Here is a 19,934-nt window from a genome sequence, read left to right on the forward strand (position 1 = left end):
ACAACCTGTCCCCAGCAGCTGGCACTGACAACCTGTCCCCAGCCGCTGGCACCGAAGCTGCAGTTCTTCCATTCTCTGCATTGCCCTTCCATTTAGGGCTCTTGCCACTTCTTGCTGTTTGCAGAGCTCTCCCTCACCCAGTTTCCCTTTGCTGTTGGATTCTCTGTGGCAGTCCTGGCAAGGACTCTCTCCAGCTCCCTTGGGTCCTTTGTCTTTGCTTAGCAGTTTGTTTGTTTCCTTCAGGGTTTAGAATGGGATCCCATGTCCTTGATCTTTAGTAGAAGTTCCTGTTGGAAGTCTGTTGCTAGGCACATTAGAACTTCTTTGTTGTATTCTGGTTGTATTTGGTTGGGATCCTTTGTTCTTCCTGATTCCTGGGTGTTTGTCTGTTTCCAGGTTTGGGAAAGTTTTCTGCTGTTATTTCTTTAAATTGGTTTTCTGTCCCTTTATCATCCTCTGTTGTCTTGAATGCACTGACTTTGCTCTGTTGATGCTGTCTCAGATTCTGTCACCTTTCCTTACTCCATTTCTCCCAGAGCTGTCCTTTGAAAGCACAGTCACGCTCAGTTTCTAGTGGCGTGCAGCTCTGGTAAGCTGGCACTCTCCTGCTGCAGGCTTCCCCCTCCGTCCTGCTCAGCTCCCTCTCTTCTGCAGCCTGCAGATCCCATCATTCACACTCCAACCCAAACCTTGCACTGGCCACACCTGCCAGGATAGTCTTCCCTGTCCCTGTGGTCACCCTGCGCAAAGGACCAGTTTATTGAACAGTGTCATTCCTGTCTAACTACTTCTGTGGTTGGATTTTACACTGAGCACTCTATCTGCATATTCCTCTGACCAGTAAACAAAAGGTCCTCTGCCTGCTGCTTGAGACAGTGTCTCGAAGGAGCTCAACAAATAATTGTCAACTTAAAAAGAAATGCATGGTAGTCAAACTATTCATTGCTTCTAAGGACTTAGCTTTTAACACTTATTGGTGATGTGCTTTCTACCTAGAGATCCTGAAATATGGCGTCTGGCTTGCTTGAAAGTGTGGGGTAGAGGCTGTATGAAACTCGTCCCATACTCATCCTGGAGAGAGATGTTTTTAGAACGGCCTCGTGTTCGCTTTGATGGTAAGTTCAACTCAGGAGATGTCATGATCTGCACTGTTTTAAGTACATTTCTGTAATGACTAAAGTATGTATGAGCATAATTAAGCGAAACAACACTATGGTATATGATTCTGACTTAAATTGTATTTATGTACTTTTAAGACAACTTTTTTTTTTCTAGGCGTGTACATCAGTAAAACCACATATATCCGCCAGGGAGAGCAGTCTCTGGATGGTTTCTATAGAGCCTGGCACCAAGTGGAATACTACAGGTAGAGCTGTGTACACGGAGTGCGTGAGAGCTCTCGCCAGTGTCTGCTTCTTAGTTATTCAGTCTGTTTTCTGTTGCTTATGATTTATCCACAGAATGATCCTCAGTATTTTTATCCAGTATTATGACAGGAACTGCACTCAAAAACCAAAAGATTAATATAAATTTTATAAGTCCTTCAGCCCCTAGTTGCAGTCTAGAGCCCTTTTTCTTTGTTAGCACGTGTGACTGCTGCTGAGAATAAGTAGATTAGTGCTAGTGTATTGATTATTGGGTCCCACTTTGTTGGGTATTCATTAGTGCCTTAGGGAAATAGAGAACTTTAACAAAAGAGCCAAGTTTTTTTTGTTTTGTTTGGTTTTTTTTTTGTAATTTGTTTTATTGTTTGAAGCTTGGCTGCAAACTCACTACATAGTTAAGGATGACCTTGAACTTCTGATCCTCCAGCTTCCACCCCCTGATTGCTAAGAATTGCGGAAGTATACCACCACACCTAGTTTTATGCTGCTGGGGGTCAGCACAGGGCCTTGTCTGTGCTAAGTGACCACTCTGTCAATTAAGCTACATTCTGGCCTGCATCTATGGCTTTAAAGAATCTGGGTCGAAAAGATCCAAGTTAGTGTTTATCCAGTGAGTAAAATGAAAAGGTCAGCAGATCCCCAAGGAAGTTTATAGAATGCCTTAGTTGTCCTTATAGGCTGACTTTGTCGTGCATGCATTCCTATCTTAGCAGTGCTTTGCTGATGGTATTTTGCGGCGAACTTCTCGACCAGCGAGGAAGAACAACCACCACACAAGGATTCTTCTCAGATCACGCTTTATTGGAGTGCCCCTTGGTTGAGGGAGAGCAGGAAGCGAGGGGCCCTGAGAGCACTAAGGCGGCTGCTTATATAGGGAGCAGGCACATGGGTCGCCCTGTGATTGGTTGCCACCATCAGCTGACACCAGACTGCATCGGGATAGGCCCAACGGCCCTTATCCACAGCGGGAAGCAGGGGACGTGCAGCTCCCAAAGGCATAGCCATATATGGAGTTGTTTATTTCCAACGGGACAGGATGTCAGCGCCATCTTGTAATGGCGATTCTGTCCGGCTCCCTGCAGTATTTCAGTCTAGGTTTCACAGCTATGAGCAAGTGTAGGTACTGCAAACTAATAAGGACATGTTTTATATTGTGTATATAGTGGTGTTGGTGTTTTTCTTTTTATTTAGGTACATAAGATTCTTTCCTGATGGCCATGTGATGATGTTGACAACCCCTGAGGAGCCTCAGTCCATTGTTCCCCGTTTAAGAACTAGGAACACCAGGTAGTGTTTTTATATAGCTTTCTAGCCAGTCCATATTTTCAGATTTAACCTCCTCTGACTGAATATGTATGACTTAAAAGCAGGCACAGGGCTTCGGGGAAACAGTCTCCAGAAGCCTTTCCCTAGGCAGCCTGTGTAATAGGTTTGGGGCTTCGGACTTAAAGTTCATTCTCGAACTAGTTAGTAACCGTTTGCAGGCGAGTTGAGCAGGTGGTGGTGTAGCTCAGTTTCCTAGATTACTCCAGTAACTATAACTGGTTGATTTAAGATGTGTTTATTATTTCTTAGAACGGATGCAATTTTGCTGGGTCATTATCGCTTGTCACAAGATGCAGACAATCAGACCAAAGTATTTGCTGTACTAACTAAGAAAAAAGAAGACGTGAGTATGCCCCCATGGAACTGGCGGTGTTCCTGTTCCGTAGCCCATTCTTCTGTGCGTTCCCAGCTAGGAACACAGTGGTCTTCCGGGTAAGATGGGTGCTGATCTCTAACAGGTCTACCAACACAGCTGGAGTTTTCTGCTCTTTTATCTGAAACAGTGTTTGTCTTTCCAGAAAATTATTCTAGGATTCTTACACATAGGAATGTCTCTGTCCACCAGGGGGCCTGCTGCTTCCTGGGCCACCTGCACAGACTACTTACTCTTTTGCCAATCTTGCAGGGAGAGCATTTTGTTGAGAAAAAAAACTACCCACTTCTGTTTTTGTGAAGAATTATGCTTACTAATATATGTCACCATCTGCAGTGCTCCAAATTCTTGGCAGATTAAAGAGTTATTATTTTCACACCTTTCTCTAAGTTCCTTTGTCCAGTCCTGGTGAAAAGTCACAGTGCGTATCTGTCACATCTCTCGTGAGGTAGCTGGAACAAGTACGTGTCTTGCCTATGTAAGTGGCAGTTTTTATGGGGTCCTTCTCTCCTCCTGGTGTCATATAGTGAGACAATGCTATCGTCCCGAGACCACATCCCTGGCTTCCCTGCCTCCTTTGATAGGCTCCTGGAATGTTGTGGTGCAACAATCTGAAGACCAGAGATAATTGCTTTGGCTGTGACTGTGTGTTTTCTGATGGCATCATTAGTTTATTTCTAATAAAAACATTTAGGAATTCCCAGGTAGCATGTCGGTATCCTTTTATAATGAAACCAGTCACAGTGTTCTTAATTGGCAAAAGTATTATTAGAATGAAATTCATCACACCCATTTGTCTATGGACTATTTTATTGTTGTTGTAAAAGATGAGCTGTACTCTGTGTTCTTATATATAAACATATATATATTTTTTATATAACAATACTATATATAATATATACACATATATGTTTATTGTGTGTAATACATATATATATGAATGATAAGGTCTTACTCTATAACCCTGACTGGCCTGGAACTCACTCTGTAGATTGGGAATCCTGAGATTCCCAGAGATCCACCTGTCTCTGTTCAGAACGGGGATTAAAGGCGTGTGTCATCATGCTTTCTTTAATAGCCTTCACCAATTTATCACTTTCTGCCTTAAGATTTTTTTTAAATTTTTGCTTATTGTTTGTATATGGATACTTTGACTGCATGCTTGTCTGTGTACCATGTGTGTGCCTCGTAGCTGCAGAGGTCAGAAGAGGGCATTGAATCCCCTGGGACCAGAGTTGCAGACAATTGTGAGCTGCTATGTGGATGCTGGGAATTGAACCCAAATCTTCTATAAGAGGAGCCAGTGTACTTAACTGCCAAGCCATCTCTCCAGCCCTTAAAAAGTATTTTAAAGGAGTATTTCCTAATAGAAGAAACTATTAGGATTAGGAGACAGAAGTTTTATTTCTGAAACTGCTGGGTTTAACCTCCCTGGTCCTCATTTCTTCAGCCATGTATTTAACATGAAGTTACTGTGATGGTGGGGGCAAACCTGGGATTTTACTTGCTGCTCTTTCAAGTCTGCAATGTGTAACTATTAAGTTACGAGTAGTGTGACTCTGACATCATATGTCCACACACGGTTATCACAGCTCACGAGTCTTTTCTTTTACAGAAACCACTTGACTATAAGTACAGATATTTTCGTCGTGTTCCTGTACAAGAAGCAGATCACAGTTTTCATGTGGGGCTGCAGCTGTGTTCCAGTGGCCACCAGAGGTTCAACAAACTCATCTGGATCCACCACTCTTGTCACGTTACATACAAGTAGGTGAATGCAGGAAAGACTGCCAAGATTAGGTCCTGGAGAGACAGCTCAGCAGTTAAAGCTGCTTGCTGATTTTTCAGAGGACCCAGGTTCAATCTGCAGCAGCCATTTGGCAGCTCACAGCCATCTGTATCTCCAGTTCCAGGGCATCTGATGCTTTCTTCTGGCCTCCACAGGCACAAGACACACACGTGGTGTATAGACACATGCAGGCAAAATAACCATACACACAAGAACAAATTTTAAAATAAAATAAAGAAGCTAGGACTAGCATAAAAGTATACTTTATATTCAGCTTGAGAAGCTTGATATGTTTGGAATTCTTCAGTATCTTGTTACAAAGTAAAACCACAGTGTAAAACTACAATGAACCTAAGAAAAAGAAAGAAAAGAGAGGCTCAAATGTAAAACAGTTGAGCGTGAGTGAGGAAATGGAGCCCTGCCGCTCCTGCCCAGTCAGTGCTTCCGCTTCTGGAGTCAAAGTGCTGAAGGCCAAGCTTCAGTGTCCACAACCCCTCCATAAGAAGGGGACATTCCTTCCGTAGAGCTGAGGAAGGCCAAGCTTCAGTGCCCACAACCCCTCCATAAGAAGGGGACATTCCTTCTGTGGCGCTGTGAACACAGTGCTCCTTCATTGACTGCTGTAGGCTCATCTCAAAGGTCGTTTTCCTACAGGTCACGTTAATGCCTTTTACTTCATTTCTGTTGGATTGTTCTTAGAGATTATACAATGGTTTTAAAAATTATATTTACACAATTTTATAAACTATCTGTTTTTAAAATAGTGCTCAGTATAACCCAAAGCCAAATGTTAATATTAGGTAGGTGATTCCTGTTTAAAACTCTAAATTCTGTGAGCTAGGGTTTAGTCTGGTTACCTAATTGTTGTAGGGGGCCACTTGTTGGTTCTCAGCTGCCTGGCTAGCTTAGACCTGAAATAATCACACAGAAACTGTATAAATTAAATCAATACTTGGCCCATTAGCTCTAGCTTCTTATTGGCTAACTCTTCATATGAATTTAACCCATTTCTATTTATCTGTATATCACCCTAAGGTCATGGCCTACCAGCAAAGTTTTTAGCATGTCTATCTCTGGCTGCAGCTCCATGGCGTCTCCCTAACTCTGCCTTCCTCCTCCCGTACTACTGTAGGCCAAGTCAGTTTCTTTATTCATTAGCCAATAAAAGCAACAAAAGGACCTCCCACACCACCTAATTAATTAAGAATATCAAAATGAGCAGTACAGAAATAAAAAGTTCAGAAATGCTAGGTCATGTGACTGCCATGAGAGACGATTAGTGTTCTGGGGCTCTTTATGCAGGTTGAATCCAGAATTCTGGGAGAGAAGTTTTGAGGCAGGCTCCCATGGATGTGCTTCACAGACTTGAGCATGCAGGGTCAGCCTTCCTCAGTGCTCATTTGGAGGCTCCTCACATGCCAGCCTTCCCCTCTAGATTCTATCTGTGATCTAATGGTGATGTTTTCTACTTTTCACAGTAACACCCTTAAGTAGAAGGCAGCCAGTGAATGTTGCTGCAGTTTGTGTTGCCACAGTTTGTGCTTGCCCCCGTAGGAAGTAAGAGTCACTCTCCAGGAGGGAAGTGACACAACCTTATACTCGTCAGAATCACATGATTTTCTGCCCTGGCTGCTTTCTCTTCAGGAGTGCACTCTTTGGATGCAGTAGCATGATTAGTGCCCCCTGAGCACGCACACACTTAGGACTTTGCCATTAATCAAATGCTAAATCATTAGTTCTGTTGTATTTAACACTGGCTGCAGGTTTGTCGGTAGCCTTTGACTTGGAAATTCTTTTACATATATGTAGAGGGTCATGATGAAGAATAACACGTTACTTTAATTGCCAAATATCAGAAACAACCTAACTTTCTAAAAAAAATTATTTAATAAGTTATGATACAAGCAGGGGTTATATGTTATGCAGCTAATACAAATGGTTTCTGAAGGAAGTTTTTAAATGTTTTACAGTGTGCCTTCATTGTTCAGACTTTAAACCCACCCTGTATGAACATGCAGGGATTTCACGTAAACTGGAATTTCCTCATTCCAGTGGTTTTGTACTTTGTTTCTAGATCAACTGGTGAGACTGCAGTCAGTGCTTTTGAGATCGACAAGATGTACACCCCTTTGTTCTTCGCCAGAGTGAGGAGCTACACCGCGTTCTCTGAAAGGCCCCTGTGAGCCTCGCCAGCATGCCGCTGCTGCATGAGCAGAGCCGCGCTCCAGAACCCCTAAGTTATATGTACATACATGGAGTTGGAACTATTTTAAGTTGTTGGAATTCCTTTAAGAAGAGCTTAAATTATTTTTTTTATTTAAAGGGTAGTTGATTCCTGGGGTAATTTGTTTTGAAATTAGAAGTTTGTTAAGTACATTCATGTTGTAGTAAACTGTAATGTGGGGTTTTAAATCATGTTTTCAGCAGGTTTCTGAGCAGATCTGCCATGTACACCCGCACACTCGCATACGTCAGGGAGCACACTGGATAGTACTTATTCCCGCATGACCTGTGTCCTTGAATCAGACTCAGAATGTGAAACCTGGTCTGGATTTGTTTGAAGCTGTTCAATAAAGATCACAAATGTTTCTTTCAAGATGTGGTGGCCTTTAAAAATGGAGAGTATTTAATAAATAGTCCTGGGGTAGCCAGCAAGGGCTGGGGAGCCTCAGTCATCTTCGTTTCCACAGTTAACTCCAAACCCTGGGGACTCGAATCTCATCTGCAAGACTTACAGATATGTAAGTGGGGACAGTTGAGTTCGCTCAGGCGGAACCAACAAGCTCAGCCAACTGACTTGGGTCTTTCTTCGGAAGTGAACACTGCAGCATCCCGGGAGTCGTGTACTGTGAAAATAAAGGGCAAGTGTGGACCAAGAGGAGAGGTAAGATGCAAGAACGAAACAGAGCAGATTATAAAAAAGGAAGAAAACATTGGAAAACGGGTGCTTTTTTAAAAAAAAAAATTATTGATTCTTTGGCAATTTCACATCATACACCTCAATTCCGCTTACCTCCCAATCCTCCCATAGCCTCCCCTCTCCGCTTCAGTGGTCCCCCAAAAGAAAATTTTAAAAAAGCAAATAAAAGCAAGAACAAAACAAACCAACCAACAAACAAAAAAACTTCTTTGCTTCTTCTTGCCTGCCTCTCCAACACCTCTTCACTGTTCTGGGGCAGTGTGCCACACAGTAGACCTCTTCATTGTTCTAGGGTACTGGGGCAGTGTGCCACACAGTAGACCTCTTCATTGTTCTAGGGTACTGGGGCAGTGTGCCACACAGTAGACCTCTTCATTGTTCTAGGGTACTGGGGCAGTGTGCCACACAGTAGACTTCTTCATTGTTCTGGGGCAGTGTGCCACACAGTAGACCTGTGGGTACTGTTCCACAGCACCAGTCCCTTCGCCAGCTTCAGCAGGTCCTAGATGGGGTAGATGTTAGCATGGGCCAACCCTAGGCCCAGCTATGTGTCTGGGTGGTAGCTGAGTTGGTCATTCCAGGCCACTGAGGCCACCCACCTCAGATGACGGGGTGGAGCCAGCTCCCCTACATACCATCAGGGTCAATTCTCTCACCAGTGCTGAGGGGTGGGGCTATCTCTCTGAGAGCATGGGTCAGCTCGCTTGCTGTAGAGTCCTTGAGTTTGTGAAGGGCGGGGCCAGCTCAGCATGGCCCTCTGGTTTCATCACCCAAGGTTCCCATGGCCTCCTGACACAGGGCGTAGACATCAACAGATCCCAGCTGCAGCTGGACTATAGACCCAGACCTGGTCCTCAGCAGCAACTCGGGCCTGGACTCTGGGGGGGGGGGGGGAGCACTGAACACTCAGATTGGGACTGTTCTGGTGGTGGCCTGGCCCCTGGACACCAAAAAGGCCCCAACCCCATGTTCTGTGTGACCTTTGGTGGCAATATGGGACTTGGACTTGAGCAGAAATGCCAGCTGCAATAGGACCACGGACCCAGACATGGTTCTTGGCAGCAGCTGGATCTGGATGTCACCATTGCTCCAGGTGGCAGCGCAGGCCATTCAGGTCTACAAGGCCTCAGCAGCAGTGTGGCCCTCATCACCAATATGGCCTGCGACCTTGGGCGTCTGCATGGCCTTCTATGGTAACACAGGCTGGCTGCAGTAAGGCCACAGATCCAGACACGACTCTCAGCTGCAGCTCTGGCTCAAATGTCACCATGGCATTGGGTAGCAGCAAAGGCCATTCAGATCTGCATGGCCCTGGCTGCATCGTGGCCCTCGGACACTAACGTGGATTCAGGTGGCTGACCTGACCCTGGACATCCACGTGGTCCTCGGTGGCAGCAGTAGCTGCATATGGGAAGATAGGTTATTAAACGTGACAAATATGGCTGATTTTTAAATTTCAGATGAAATGTGAGCTGCCAAAGCTAAAAGTTACCTTAGACATTGTTAATTGCTAACTGTTGCCAGAGGGGGGCTGCTTGTTCTTCCTGGCCGCCCGGCTAGCTTACACCCGAAATAATCACACAGAAACTGTATTAATTAAATCACTGCTTGGCCTATTAGCTCTAATTTATTGGCTAACTCTTACATCTTAGTTTAACCCATTTATATTCATCTGGATATCGCCATGTGGCAGTGGCTTACTGGCAAAGATTCAGCGTAATGACTCTGGCAGCTCCATGGTGTCTCTTTTGCTCTGCCCTTCTTTCTCCCAGCATTCAGTTCTGTCTTCCCTGCCTACCTAAGTTCTGCCCTGTTAACAGGCCAAGGCAGTTTCTTTATTAACCAATGAAAGCAACACATAGACAGAAGGACCAGCTATCCTCATGGAGGTGGTGAGGAAAAAAATTAAAATAATTTAAATTAAATTTTTTTTTTGAGATAGTGTCTCACCATGTAGCTCTGGCTATCTTGGAACTCAGTTTGTAGACCAGGCCGGCCTTGAACTCATTAAGCTCCACCTGTCTCTGCCTCCCAAATGCTGAGATTAAAGGTATGTACCATCAGGCCTGGCCATATTTCTTTTATTTTTTTGAGATTTTTTATTTTTATTTTTAGTTTTTCGAGACAGGGTTTCTCTGTGGTTTTGGAGCCTGTCCTGGAACTAGCTCTTGTAGACCAGGCTGATCTCGAACTCACAGAGATCCGCCTGCCTCTGCCTCCCGAGTGCTGGGATTAAAGGTGTGCGCCACCACCACCCGGCAAGACTTGAGATTATTTTTTGAGATTAATTTTTCTTTTCCCTTTTCCCCCTTCAAAGTCTCCCATAGACCTGTCCTTGCTCTCTTTCAAATTCTTGGTCTCTTTTTATTTTTATTATTGTTTTATACATTTATATTCTCCCCCCTCCCCTTCTCCCTCTCCCTCTCGTCCATTAGCACACCCTGCTCTATCTGTACGTTACCCCTGTGTGTTTTGCGGGTCGACTGCTTAGAATCGAATAACCCATTGGAGTGCTCTTCCTGGGGAAGACTGTTCTGGTCTCAGCATTTCTCAGCTGCCTGTCGTTCTTCCTGTGGGTTTGACATCTCCTGGGCTTTCTGTCATTCGTGTGAGCATGCCTATTCTCTGACTCCTACAATCTTCTGCAATGTTCCCTGAGCCTTGGGTGTGGAAGTGCTTTGTGGTTGTACCCATTGGGACTGGGGCTCACACTGGGATTGGTTGTGATTTTCTCTAATGGTCTCTGTTGGAGAAAAGTTTCCTTGGTGACAGTGGCAGACTACTCCTATCTGTGGGAATAAGGATAAATAGTTTAGAGTGTAGTTAGGGACTATGCTGGTTTGGTAGACTAGCCTCACCTTCCACAATGTTCTCTGAGCCTTGAGAGTGGGGAGGAAATTGAGAAAGCCCCCCCCCCTTTTTTTGGAGACAGGGTCTCACTGTGTAGTCTGGCTGGCCTGGAGCTCACAGAGAGCTGCCTGCCTCTGCTGGGATTAATGGCATGTACACCTGAACAATTCCTTTAAAACCTTGACTCCAACGTCATGTGAAAATAACCACTAAGTCGCCTAAGTCTTCCCGTCATTTTACTAAGAAACACAGTAAAGTGTGTTTCCGCCACTAGGTGTCAATCTTGTCCCAGGTTTTTGATCTTACTTCACGGTGTGGACCAGAGTGCTTGTGTCAGACTGAGGAAATTTGATTAACATTCCAGCTTCTGACTTAGTTTGAATCTCTGTGGCTGTGTTAAAACACCACTACTAAAGCTACTTGGGGCGGAAAGGGTTAGTTCACCTTCCAACTCTCAGGTCACTCCCATCACTGAGGGAAATCAGGGTAGGAACCTGGAGGCAGGAACTGATGCAGAGGCCACGGAGGGGTGCTGCTTACTGGCTTGCTCCTAACATTGCTATCTTATGGCACCCAGGACCACCCATCCAGGGGCAGCTCCTACGAGGACTGGGCCCTCCCATATCACCACTAAGAAGACGCACCACTTCAGTCTTTCATCAGCGATGACTTCTTTTTCCTCGTTCCTACTATTATTCTCATCCCAGCCCATGAGAGTACAGTGCCACAGAGCTCCGCTCACTTCCGGCGTTCCCGTGAAACTACTTTGTAGGAAGTCACGGCATCTCTCTCACTGCTGTGACTCCGAGGCCTTGGTAACACGCATGACTGAGGTGTTAGGATCGGCTAGCCGCCATTTCCATCCAAGACCCCATGCCGATTTCTTCTTTTCTCATACAGTTTCTGAATTCAGTCTGATTTCCTTGATGACTGACTCGGACCAATCCAGGCTTGGGAGACCTTCAGAGACACGGGAAGGCAAGTCTTCGGATAGATTCTTCCGTGTGCCGTCTCTGAGATGACATGATTATAGAGAACCTAGAATCATAGTTTCTCCCAGGCTTGGGCCACATCCCATCATTGTGGACATTGCCAAGAAAGGTCTTCCCCTTGTCTTATGATTTGTATTTTCTTTCTTTCTTTATTTTTCTGAGACAGAGTCTGCTCAGGCAAGCCTCAAACTCACTATGTGGCTGAGGATGAGTCTGAACTCTTGATCCTTCTGCCTCCACCTCTACATTGCAGGCAAGTTCCACTGTGCCCACTCTGCGATGCTGGGGATGGAAAGAAGGTCCTCGCGCACGCTACCAACTGAGCTAGGTCTCCGCCCCAATTTGTATTAAAGTATAAGGCTAAAGGCAAAGTTTCTTCTGCCTTATCCAGCTTCATCCCATGTAAAACAACCATGACTTCAGAGGAAAGGAATCCATGCGGCGTGCACAGTGTGAGAAGCTAGCTGGGTGGTGCAGTGTGAGGACCAGAAGCCTCATCAGAGTGCGTTTGCACCTAGCACCAAATGCCACGCTGGTAGATGCTCGATAAATGTGAGCTGATTCCTACTTAGACCCCCATAGTATGCCTCTGAAGTCAAGGAGACTCTGGCCTTCTCTACCAATAGTGTGTCAGAGGAGGGGACCCCAATCTCAAGCTCTCAGGGCTCTTTGCTATTACTAGTACCACTGAGGGCAAGAGATGCCCACAAACATGGCCTTCTTTAGTTTTTTTTTTTTTTTTTTTGGTTTTTCGAGACAGGGTTTCTCTGTGGCTTTGGAGCCTGTCCTGAAACTAGCTCTGTAGACCAAGCTGGTCTCGAACTCACAGAGATCCGCCTGCCTCTGCCTCCCGAGTGCTGGGATTAAAGACGAGTGCCACCATCGCCCGACATGGCCTTCTTTAGACTGAAGAAGTTTCATCTATTTCTATGTATCCTTTGACGTTTAAAATGTTTCTTTTGAGTAACTGGGGCGCCAACTAGGAAACACGGGACATGTTCCTTCCTCCCGGAGGTGAAGCCTTTTGTTAACTTGGCCTTGACAGAAGTAAGAAAGCAGAAGGCCTGTGAGCTTACTTAGACTACTCTGGGTAGGACTTCCACTTTTACTAGAATTCACTGTCTTATCAAGCCAGCCTCAAAAACCAGAAAGAACAACAAACAATAAAAACAAAACCCAACTGGAAGAGAAACAAAACCCAACAGGCACAGAAATATAAGAAACACCAAAAGCAAGCGAAGAGACACATTCAGTAGAACAGAGCCTTCAGCTCCTCAGAATGCTGAAATAGGTAAACCACAAGAAGAAGACTTCCAAAGTTTTCTAGTAGAAATTGATCATTGACCTGAAAGAGTTTCAGATTCAGGACCCAGGGACAGGCGGCAATGCTGAGGGAAAAGTCAGAAAAACAGATAAACAAGGAAGCTCGTGAGGCAGATGAAAACATCAGGCATGTAGGGAAATTTTCAGCTAGGAAGTATAGATTTAAAAAATGATGTAAGTGATTGAGAATCTTGATGAGTCAGAGGCGAACACCAGCAACAGACTCAGCCGAGCAGCAGAAAGAGTATCAGGGATGGAGGATAAAGTCAACGGCATAGTGCATACAAACACCATCAGGGGAAGAAACAAGCATGGCCACAGCACCCAAAAACCCTGGGCTGTTTTAAGGTACCAACCTAAGATCACACAGAGTGCAAGGATGAATGCATAGAGAACCTGCTCCACAAAGCAATAGCCAAAAAGTTCCCAAATCTACAGAAAGAACTAGATATTCAACCATAAGAGACATTTAGAATCCTCTGTAGACGTGACCAGAGAGGAGCCACTGTACAACATATTGTAGTAAAGATGGCAAAAATGCAGTGACACACACACACACACACACACACACACACACACACACACGAGAGAGTCTCCAGGGAATGCAATGGTTACTCTAAAAGGCTTGGGGAAAGGCCACCCTAGGGCAGCAGCCGCAGTTACAGGAAAAGTCTTTTGCCTCAACAATGACCGTTCAGCACTGGCACCAAAGGAACAAAAACAAGACACCATTTAAAGCAACAACAAAAACAAGAACAACAATCACCAAAACAAACACATGCTCCAAAAACCTCCTCCGAACTGCTGCTGGGCAGCTCAAGTTCTTGAGTAAACCACGCAGAGACCCAGATCAAGTGGCACGGGGCCGTGCATGGTAACCCGACAAACAGACCCCAGCAGGACAGGCAGGGAAGTAATTTCTAAGAGCATCTGAACACATTTGGGAGGCTGAGAATACGGTGGAACTAAAGTCACACCTGCATTTTCTCGGACTCCAAGCTAAGCATAGGACTGGTGACAGACAGCCACAAGGGTAGGGCAGCATTGACAGCCGGAGGGCAGAAGGACTTCCCGGAGCTGTGACCACAGCCGACTCCACCTGTGAAGCGCTGTAGCCAAACGCCGATAATCCACAGGCCGAATCAGAGCGGAGGGCAGAGCCGTCTCAAAGGGCCTCCTAGCATCAGTTCGAAGGAACGCAAACGAGGACAGAGGACAGCCAACCTCTGAGCTAGGGAGTTTTCACATCCTACATCCCCACCCACGCTTAGCTTCCTCTATATCTTTACCATCTGCATTTAATACCCAACTTTGTTTTAGCGGGTCACCTCGCCACTCTGGTTCTAGATTGCACCCTTTTCTTTCTCTTGCTTTTTAACAGTTTTACTTTCTCTTTTCCTCCCTCTCTTCTATTCTTCCCTTGGTTTGTAGGGTACCTGGGCTTCAGCCTCCTGGGAGATGTGCTTCTCTGTGGTACCTGACAGCACATCTTTAGCTCTCTCTCTCTTTGGTCCACCTTTAGCGCCAACTCCCACAGCTCCCCAAGTCTTTCTCCCTACAGTCCCCCTCCTGTTCCTTTCCCCCACATTCTCCCTACCACCCTACTACTAATTACTAGTCTTACCGTGCTTTCTTTCTTTGTTCACTCTTCTCGCCCCTTCCCAACTTATACCCTCAATAACTAATGTTATCACACACACAGCGCTGCCAATAACTAATGTTACCACACACACAGCGCTGCCAATGTCCCTTTACTCCTGAAAATGACCAGCACCTAAGGAGTGATTGCTGTATGGTTGACTGTGACTTTGCTACCACGGTTGGTCTACCCATAGATAGCCACCGCCACTGCAGGGGATGGCTGGGAAAAAACCTGGAGCCCTATACAGAAGTCATACAGGGGACAGTGACATGCCAACCCGACTATAATCTAGTCCCACCCGAAGGTTACAAATGCTTCTGACTGAAAGAAGAAAGGTGATCTAACTAATTAAGACAAAATTCCAACAGCTATCTGACTCTTGACGTGCAAACCCCAGAACAAGCCACAAATGACATGAGAACCACGGCAGCAGGTCTCTTACAAGATGTACCAGTCTCAGAGTGTAGGACCCAGTGAGGATGACCTAGCAGGGAGAGGTGAACTTAACACATGGTGACTACGGATGCAGCCGCACGAACGGGTGGTAAGATTGCTCTTTTAGGGAGTGTCAGTGTGGAGGATAGGTAGCTGGGGACTAGGACCATTGTCAGATTGTGAAGAAAATTATCTGTCAAAGCTTTGTTTCTTCATGTGCAAGGTTGGAAGGCCTCTGTTTATACCAGATTGGGGTTTTGATTCCTGCCGGCTTCAATGGAAATTAATTTCAAAGCCTACGATTTGCTAATTGCCTTTAAACCTTAACTTTGGGCTCTCCCCTCCCCCATCACTAAACTAAGTTTCTCTAGGCAGCAAATGATCACTGATTTTTTTTTGACAGATGGAAGTGATAAAAGAATATAAAGGAAAAACTAGCAACTTTCTATGGTTAGCACTATATCTTATCTCCCCGTTCCTCTTTGAGGCAGGGTTTCACTGTAGGAAGCCCAGGCAGACCTGCATGGACCCATGGCCCTCCAGCCTCTGTCTCCATAGTTATGAGATTGCAGGTATACTCCAATATAGCTGTCATTGCTTCCAATCACTAAAACAGTCCCTAGAAATCTTTGATAGGCCCTGGAAAGATATGATCAAGGGAATCAATTCTCAACATGGACAGGCATTTCAGGAAAAATAATAAACACTGTACAAAGCGATTGAGATGTATTTTACAGAAAGACTACTCCTTTGCAGCTAGTAACTCCTCAGAGTTGACAGTGACTCCCATGATGCCTGAGTTAGGGTTGGCCCGAGACTTCTAGAACTTGAGTAATTGAAGGGAGATTGAGGGGAGCTGCCTCACTCACCAGCCATGAGGATTTGAACTCATTGTTCCCTATCTTGGATTTGTTGTTCCCTATCTTAGCACCATGACATTTGGGCTGGATACTCTGCTGTGATGTACTATTATCCACTGAGGATCTCTGGTGACATTGCTCTCCTGAGCTGATGAGATGGCAGTGCTAAGCTCTTCTTGTAGGTGGAAGTTTCTGTCCTGCTAGCAACTCCTAAACAAACACACTGAGGCTTATATTAATTACAAGTGCTCTGCCAATAGCTCAGGCTTATTACTAAATAGCTCTTAAAACTTAAGTTAACCTATTCTTATTAATCTATGTATTGCCACATGACTCGTGGCTGTCCTCCAGCATCTACTTTCCTCTGTGTCTCCTGGTGACTCCACCTACTCTACCCTTCTTCCTCCTAGCATTCTCAGTTTGGCTGTCCTGCCTATACTTCCTGCCTGGCTACCAGCCAGGCAGTTCTTTATCAATCAGTGAGAGTAACATATATTCACAGTGTACAGAAGGACTATTTCACAGCACCTTTTTCCATTTATGATAACCAAAATTTCTCTACACATCGGTGTATGTCTATTGAAGGATGCTATCACCCCATCCCCACCTTGTTGGGAAACACTAGGGCTAAGGTTAACCCATGCTTAGTCCCTGTCCTTGTAGGTGGAGATACATAGCATTCATAGAAAGCCTCTCACTAATTTCTAAAACTCGGGCAAAACTTGACTCACATTTCCTAGAACGTATTAAGTTTGATCTTTGGCCTCAATGACACCTCTCCATCACTGATGTCACTCAAACTCTTAGACCCTTTCAAATCTCTCTGTGACATTGTTTTGTTTTCCATGGTTTTGGGAGGGTTTCCTTGTAAGCAGAGCTTTCCTGTCCTGCAGCCACTCTCAAATAAACACACTGAGGCTTATATTAATCATAGATGCTTGGCCAACGGCTCAGGCTTATTACTAACTATCTCTTACATTTTAAGTTAATCCATATTCCTTATTTACTCTCTGCTATGCAGCAGTAAATAAAACTTATTAGCATGGCATGTTCGTCTCTTGTTCCCTCTATGTCAGGACTGGCAACTCCTGACTCTATCCTTCTTCCTCCCATCATTCTCCCAGTCTGGCTCTCCTGTCTAACTTTATCCTGTTTAGCTAATAGCCAATCAGCTTATTTTTTAAGCCAATCACAGCAATGAATCTTCACAGTGTACAAAAGGATTATCCCACAGCATTTCCTGTGCTGTAGGCTGCCTCCTGCAGACGGGGAGGGGTTTTGTGGGTGCTTGCTTATAGCATCATTGGAGTTTTTAGAGGAGGAGGGACTCAAAGTGGCTGTCCAGTACTCGCCTCCTTCTCTGCAGAATCCAGCAAAGGCAACGGGTGTGCAGCTGCGTTTGAGGTGAGGAACCATGGAAGAATACTGGGAATCAATGTGAAAGAAAACAGAAGAGCTAAAATTCAGAGACTTGGGATCAGCATAGTAAGAGAAACAGAAAGCCCTAGGGACTGCCACCCAGGTCCCCTCCCCTCTGCAGCAGTAATAATGAAAGACAGGGTCTGAGAAAATGCCATCAACGCAGATGTGAGCAATCCTGGCTGAAAGTTTCACAATGCTACCAGGCTTGTAGCTCACTGAGATAAGTCCCAAAAAATCTGCATGGTACCTTATTTTAGGGGAAAAAAAATATGTCATCTTCCAGGGAATCCTCAGGGTACTGCAGGCAGTCGCTGTCTTGAAGAGGGAACTGCGGACTCTACGCTGGCTGCTTCAAGGTTTCGGAACCCTCGTATACTCCCTTTCCTGGGCTTCTGCAGACATTTCTACTGCACTGACTCGGGGAACAAAGTATCCTCATGAGCCAGCTTGACTCAGCCAAGTAACTGTGATGGAAGCCCAAACACAGCAGAGGGGTGTCACAACATGGAGGAGAACCAGAGGGGCATTGCTCTCATGAAGCAGGAGTTCACAGCACTTGCTCTTGAGACCAAGGGTGTGGCCAGCCCTATTCAGATGTGTAGCAGGACCCAGAGCAGATGTCCATGTGGCCTCTCTACCCTTTCTTCGGTTCCACACTCAAGCAACCATCACTGACAGGATCAGGAGATAATTCTGAGTTCTTAGGACTGTCCTTCCCCAAAGGGATTAGGGTCAGGACTAAACAACACCATGGCTTTACCATCTCCTCATTTTCAGGCACACAGAACAGAATGGGGCTTTTTATGAAGATTCTGGAAATGGAACTCAGGCAGCTCCCCTGGCTTCTCCTTTTTAATTTATCTATTTACTTACCTGCCTGCCTGTCTGTCTGTCTGTCTGTCTATCCTGAAACAGTCTCTCACTGAACCTGAAGCTCATCTGTTAGGCTAGTGTGGCTGACCAATATCAGCCCTTGTTCAGACACACGCTACTACGCCAGGCTTTTACAAGGTTCTGGGGCTCTGTGCTCAGCACCAGGGTCTACACATCGCAGGCCCCTTTCTGGATGAGTTATCTCCTAGCCCCAGTTTCATTTTTAATGGCTTAAATGAGGCTAGGCATGAGGGTTAGAACAGATAATAACAATAAACCGATGATCAGAAAGAACTGGGCACCATACAGAAACTATAAGACTTTATTTATAAGGCTTTGTGACCACCAGCCCAGTGGAACTCATATTCTTAGATCTGTGTTGCATGTCCACCTCTGAGCCTCTTCCCTACTCCTGACCCCAAATCTAATAGAGATCTAATCAGTTTTCTACACTTATTGGAGATGTCATTTCCTTTAAGGTTTACAGACTTCACTCCCCAACCAACCGTATCGGAAACCTGCTTGTTTCTGGAGTAACCTATACTTTCCCACTCAGACCACCCTAGTCTAAACTGTTTGTTTAGTTAGGATCAGAGATGAAATGGCCAGCTGAGAAAGCGGGCTGCTGTCTCAGGAAGGGTTGTGCCTGCTGATGCTTCGGTGGTGCCTCAGGCTGCCTGGCCACAGAAAGTGAATATATGCAGCTCTTCAATCAAAACTCGAAACCCTGCTTCCTGTGAAAATTTGTTTTTTACTAAATATCACCCTAGAGATTTAAAAAATAAAGGATGCAGACTTTCCTTCTTTCTTCTCCCTTGCGGAGTAGCCCCCAAAGCAAGGTGGGTCAACACGATCTGATTAGAAGGAGTACATAGGCCTTTGTTAAGACCTAACTAAGGGGAGCTAGAAGGAGTAGAGGGAGGGGAAACCGGTCAGGATGCATTGTACAGGAGAAGAATCTATTTTCAATAAAAAGATTGAATTAATTATACTTTGAAAATGACATTTTTAGTTGAAAAAGAATTCTATCACGTTTCCCCTTCCTTTGCTTCCTCCAACACCTCCCAGTTACCCTCTCCGCCCCTCCACTCTCAAGTCAATAGTCTTTTTTCTTTGGCTATTATTGTTACATACATGTATGTGTGCATGTATGTGCATGCACAATTAAAAATTCAAAATCACATTTATAGGGAGAGTTCCCTTTAAGATATCTGAGACATGAACTTGTGATATGGTTTATCAGGGAAGGTAATTAAAGATTAAATTACACCAAACGGAACTGTACAGACCCTGAAGATTGAATTTGATCCATAATTACTGTTGCCAGGACAACACAGCATCAGCAACCATGTGCTCACTGCAGTTACCATCACTCTTCCAATGTCCCACTAAACTCCGTTTCTCTCTGCCTCAAATGTTGCTCTCTAGTTCCCATGGTTACCGTCTGTTCCCAAGAGTTCTCGCAATGGCCATGTTCAGCAGAGTCACAAAGCAGGACCAGAGATGGTCTACAGAAGTGTTTTATTTAGCTCAATTAGGAAGATTTTTGTCTTTGAAATCTGAGCTAGCGTTTTAGAGTTGGAAGGCTTTATAGAACCGGTTTTCTTGAAAAGTGGGAAAATCTAGTGATACTGGGGCTGGGGAGATCATTAAGTTAAGATGAATTGCAGTGACTTGTGGGGAGGGAGGCTGTGCGGTCCAGTCAGCCAGATCCTCATCCTACACACGGTGGACAGATTCCACA

The 19,934-nt window shown here is 45.1% G+C and overlaps 1 protein-coding gene across 1 annotated transcript in view; it reads left to right on the forward strand.

The window, feature by feature from the left end:
- Positions 1-7,469, forward strand: part of Fbxo9 (F-box protein 9) — a 32,454-nt gene extending 24,985 nt beyond the window's left edge. The window contains exons 8-13 of the mRNA XM_075965162.1: positions 997-1,115; positions 1,276-1,366; positions 2,577-2,672; positions 2,961-3,054; positions 4,700-4,851; positions 6,948-7,469. Coding sequence (XP_075821277.1) covers positions 997-1,115; positions 1,276-1,366; positions 2,577-2,672; positions 2,961-3,054; positions 4,700-4,851; positions 6,948-7,056 — 661 coding nt within the window. The 3' untranslated portion in view covers positions 7,057-7,469. The remainder of the gene's footprint in view (positions 1-996; positions 1,116-1,275; positions 1,367-2,576; positions 2,673-2,960; positions 3,055-4,699; positions 4,852-6,947) is intronic.
- Positions 7,470-19,934: the final 12,465 nt, after the last annotated feature.

The sequence above is a fragment of the Microtus pennsylvanicus genome, chromosome 3 (genome assembly GCF_037038515.1).
Source record: "Microtus pennsylvanicus isolate mMicPen1 chromosome 3, mMicPen1.hap1, whole genome shotgun sequence".
Taxonomy (NCBI): Eukaryota; Metazoa; Chordata; class Mammalia; order Rodentia; family Cricetidae; genus Microtus; species Microtus pennsylvanicus.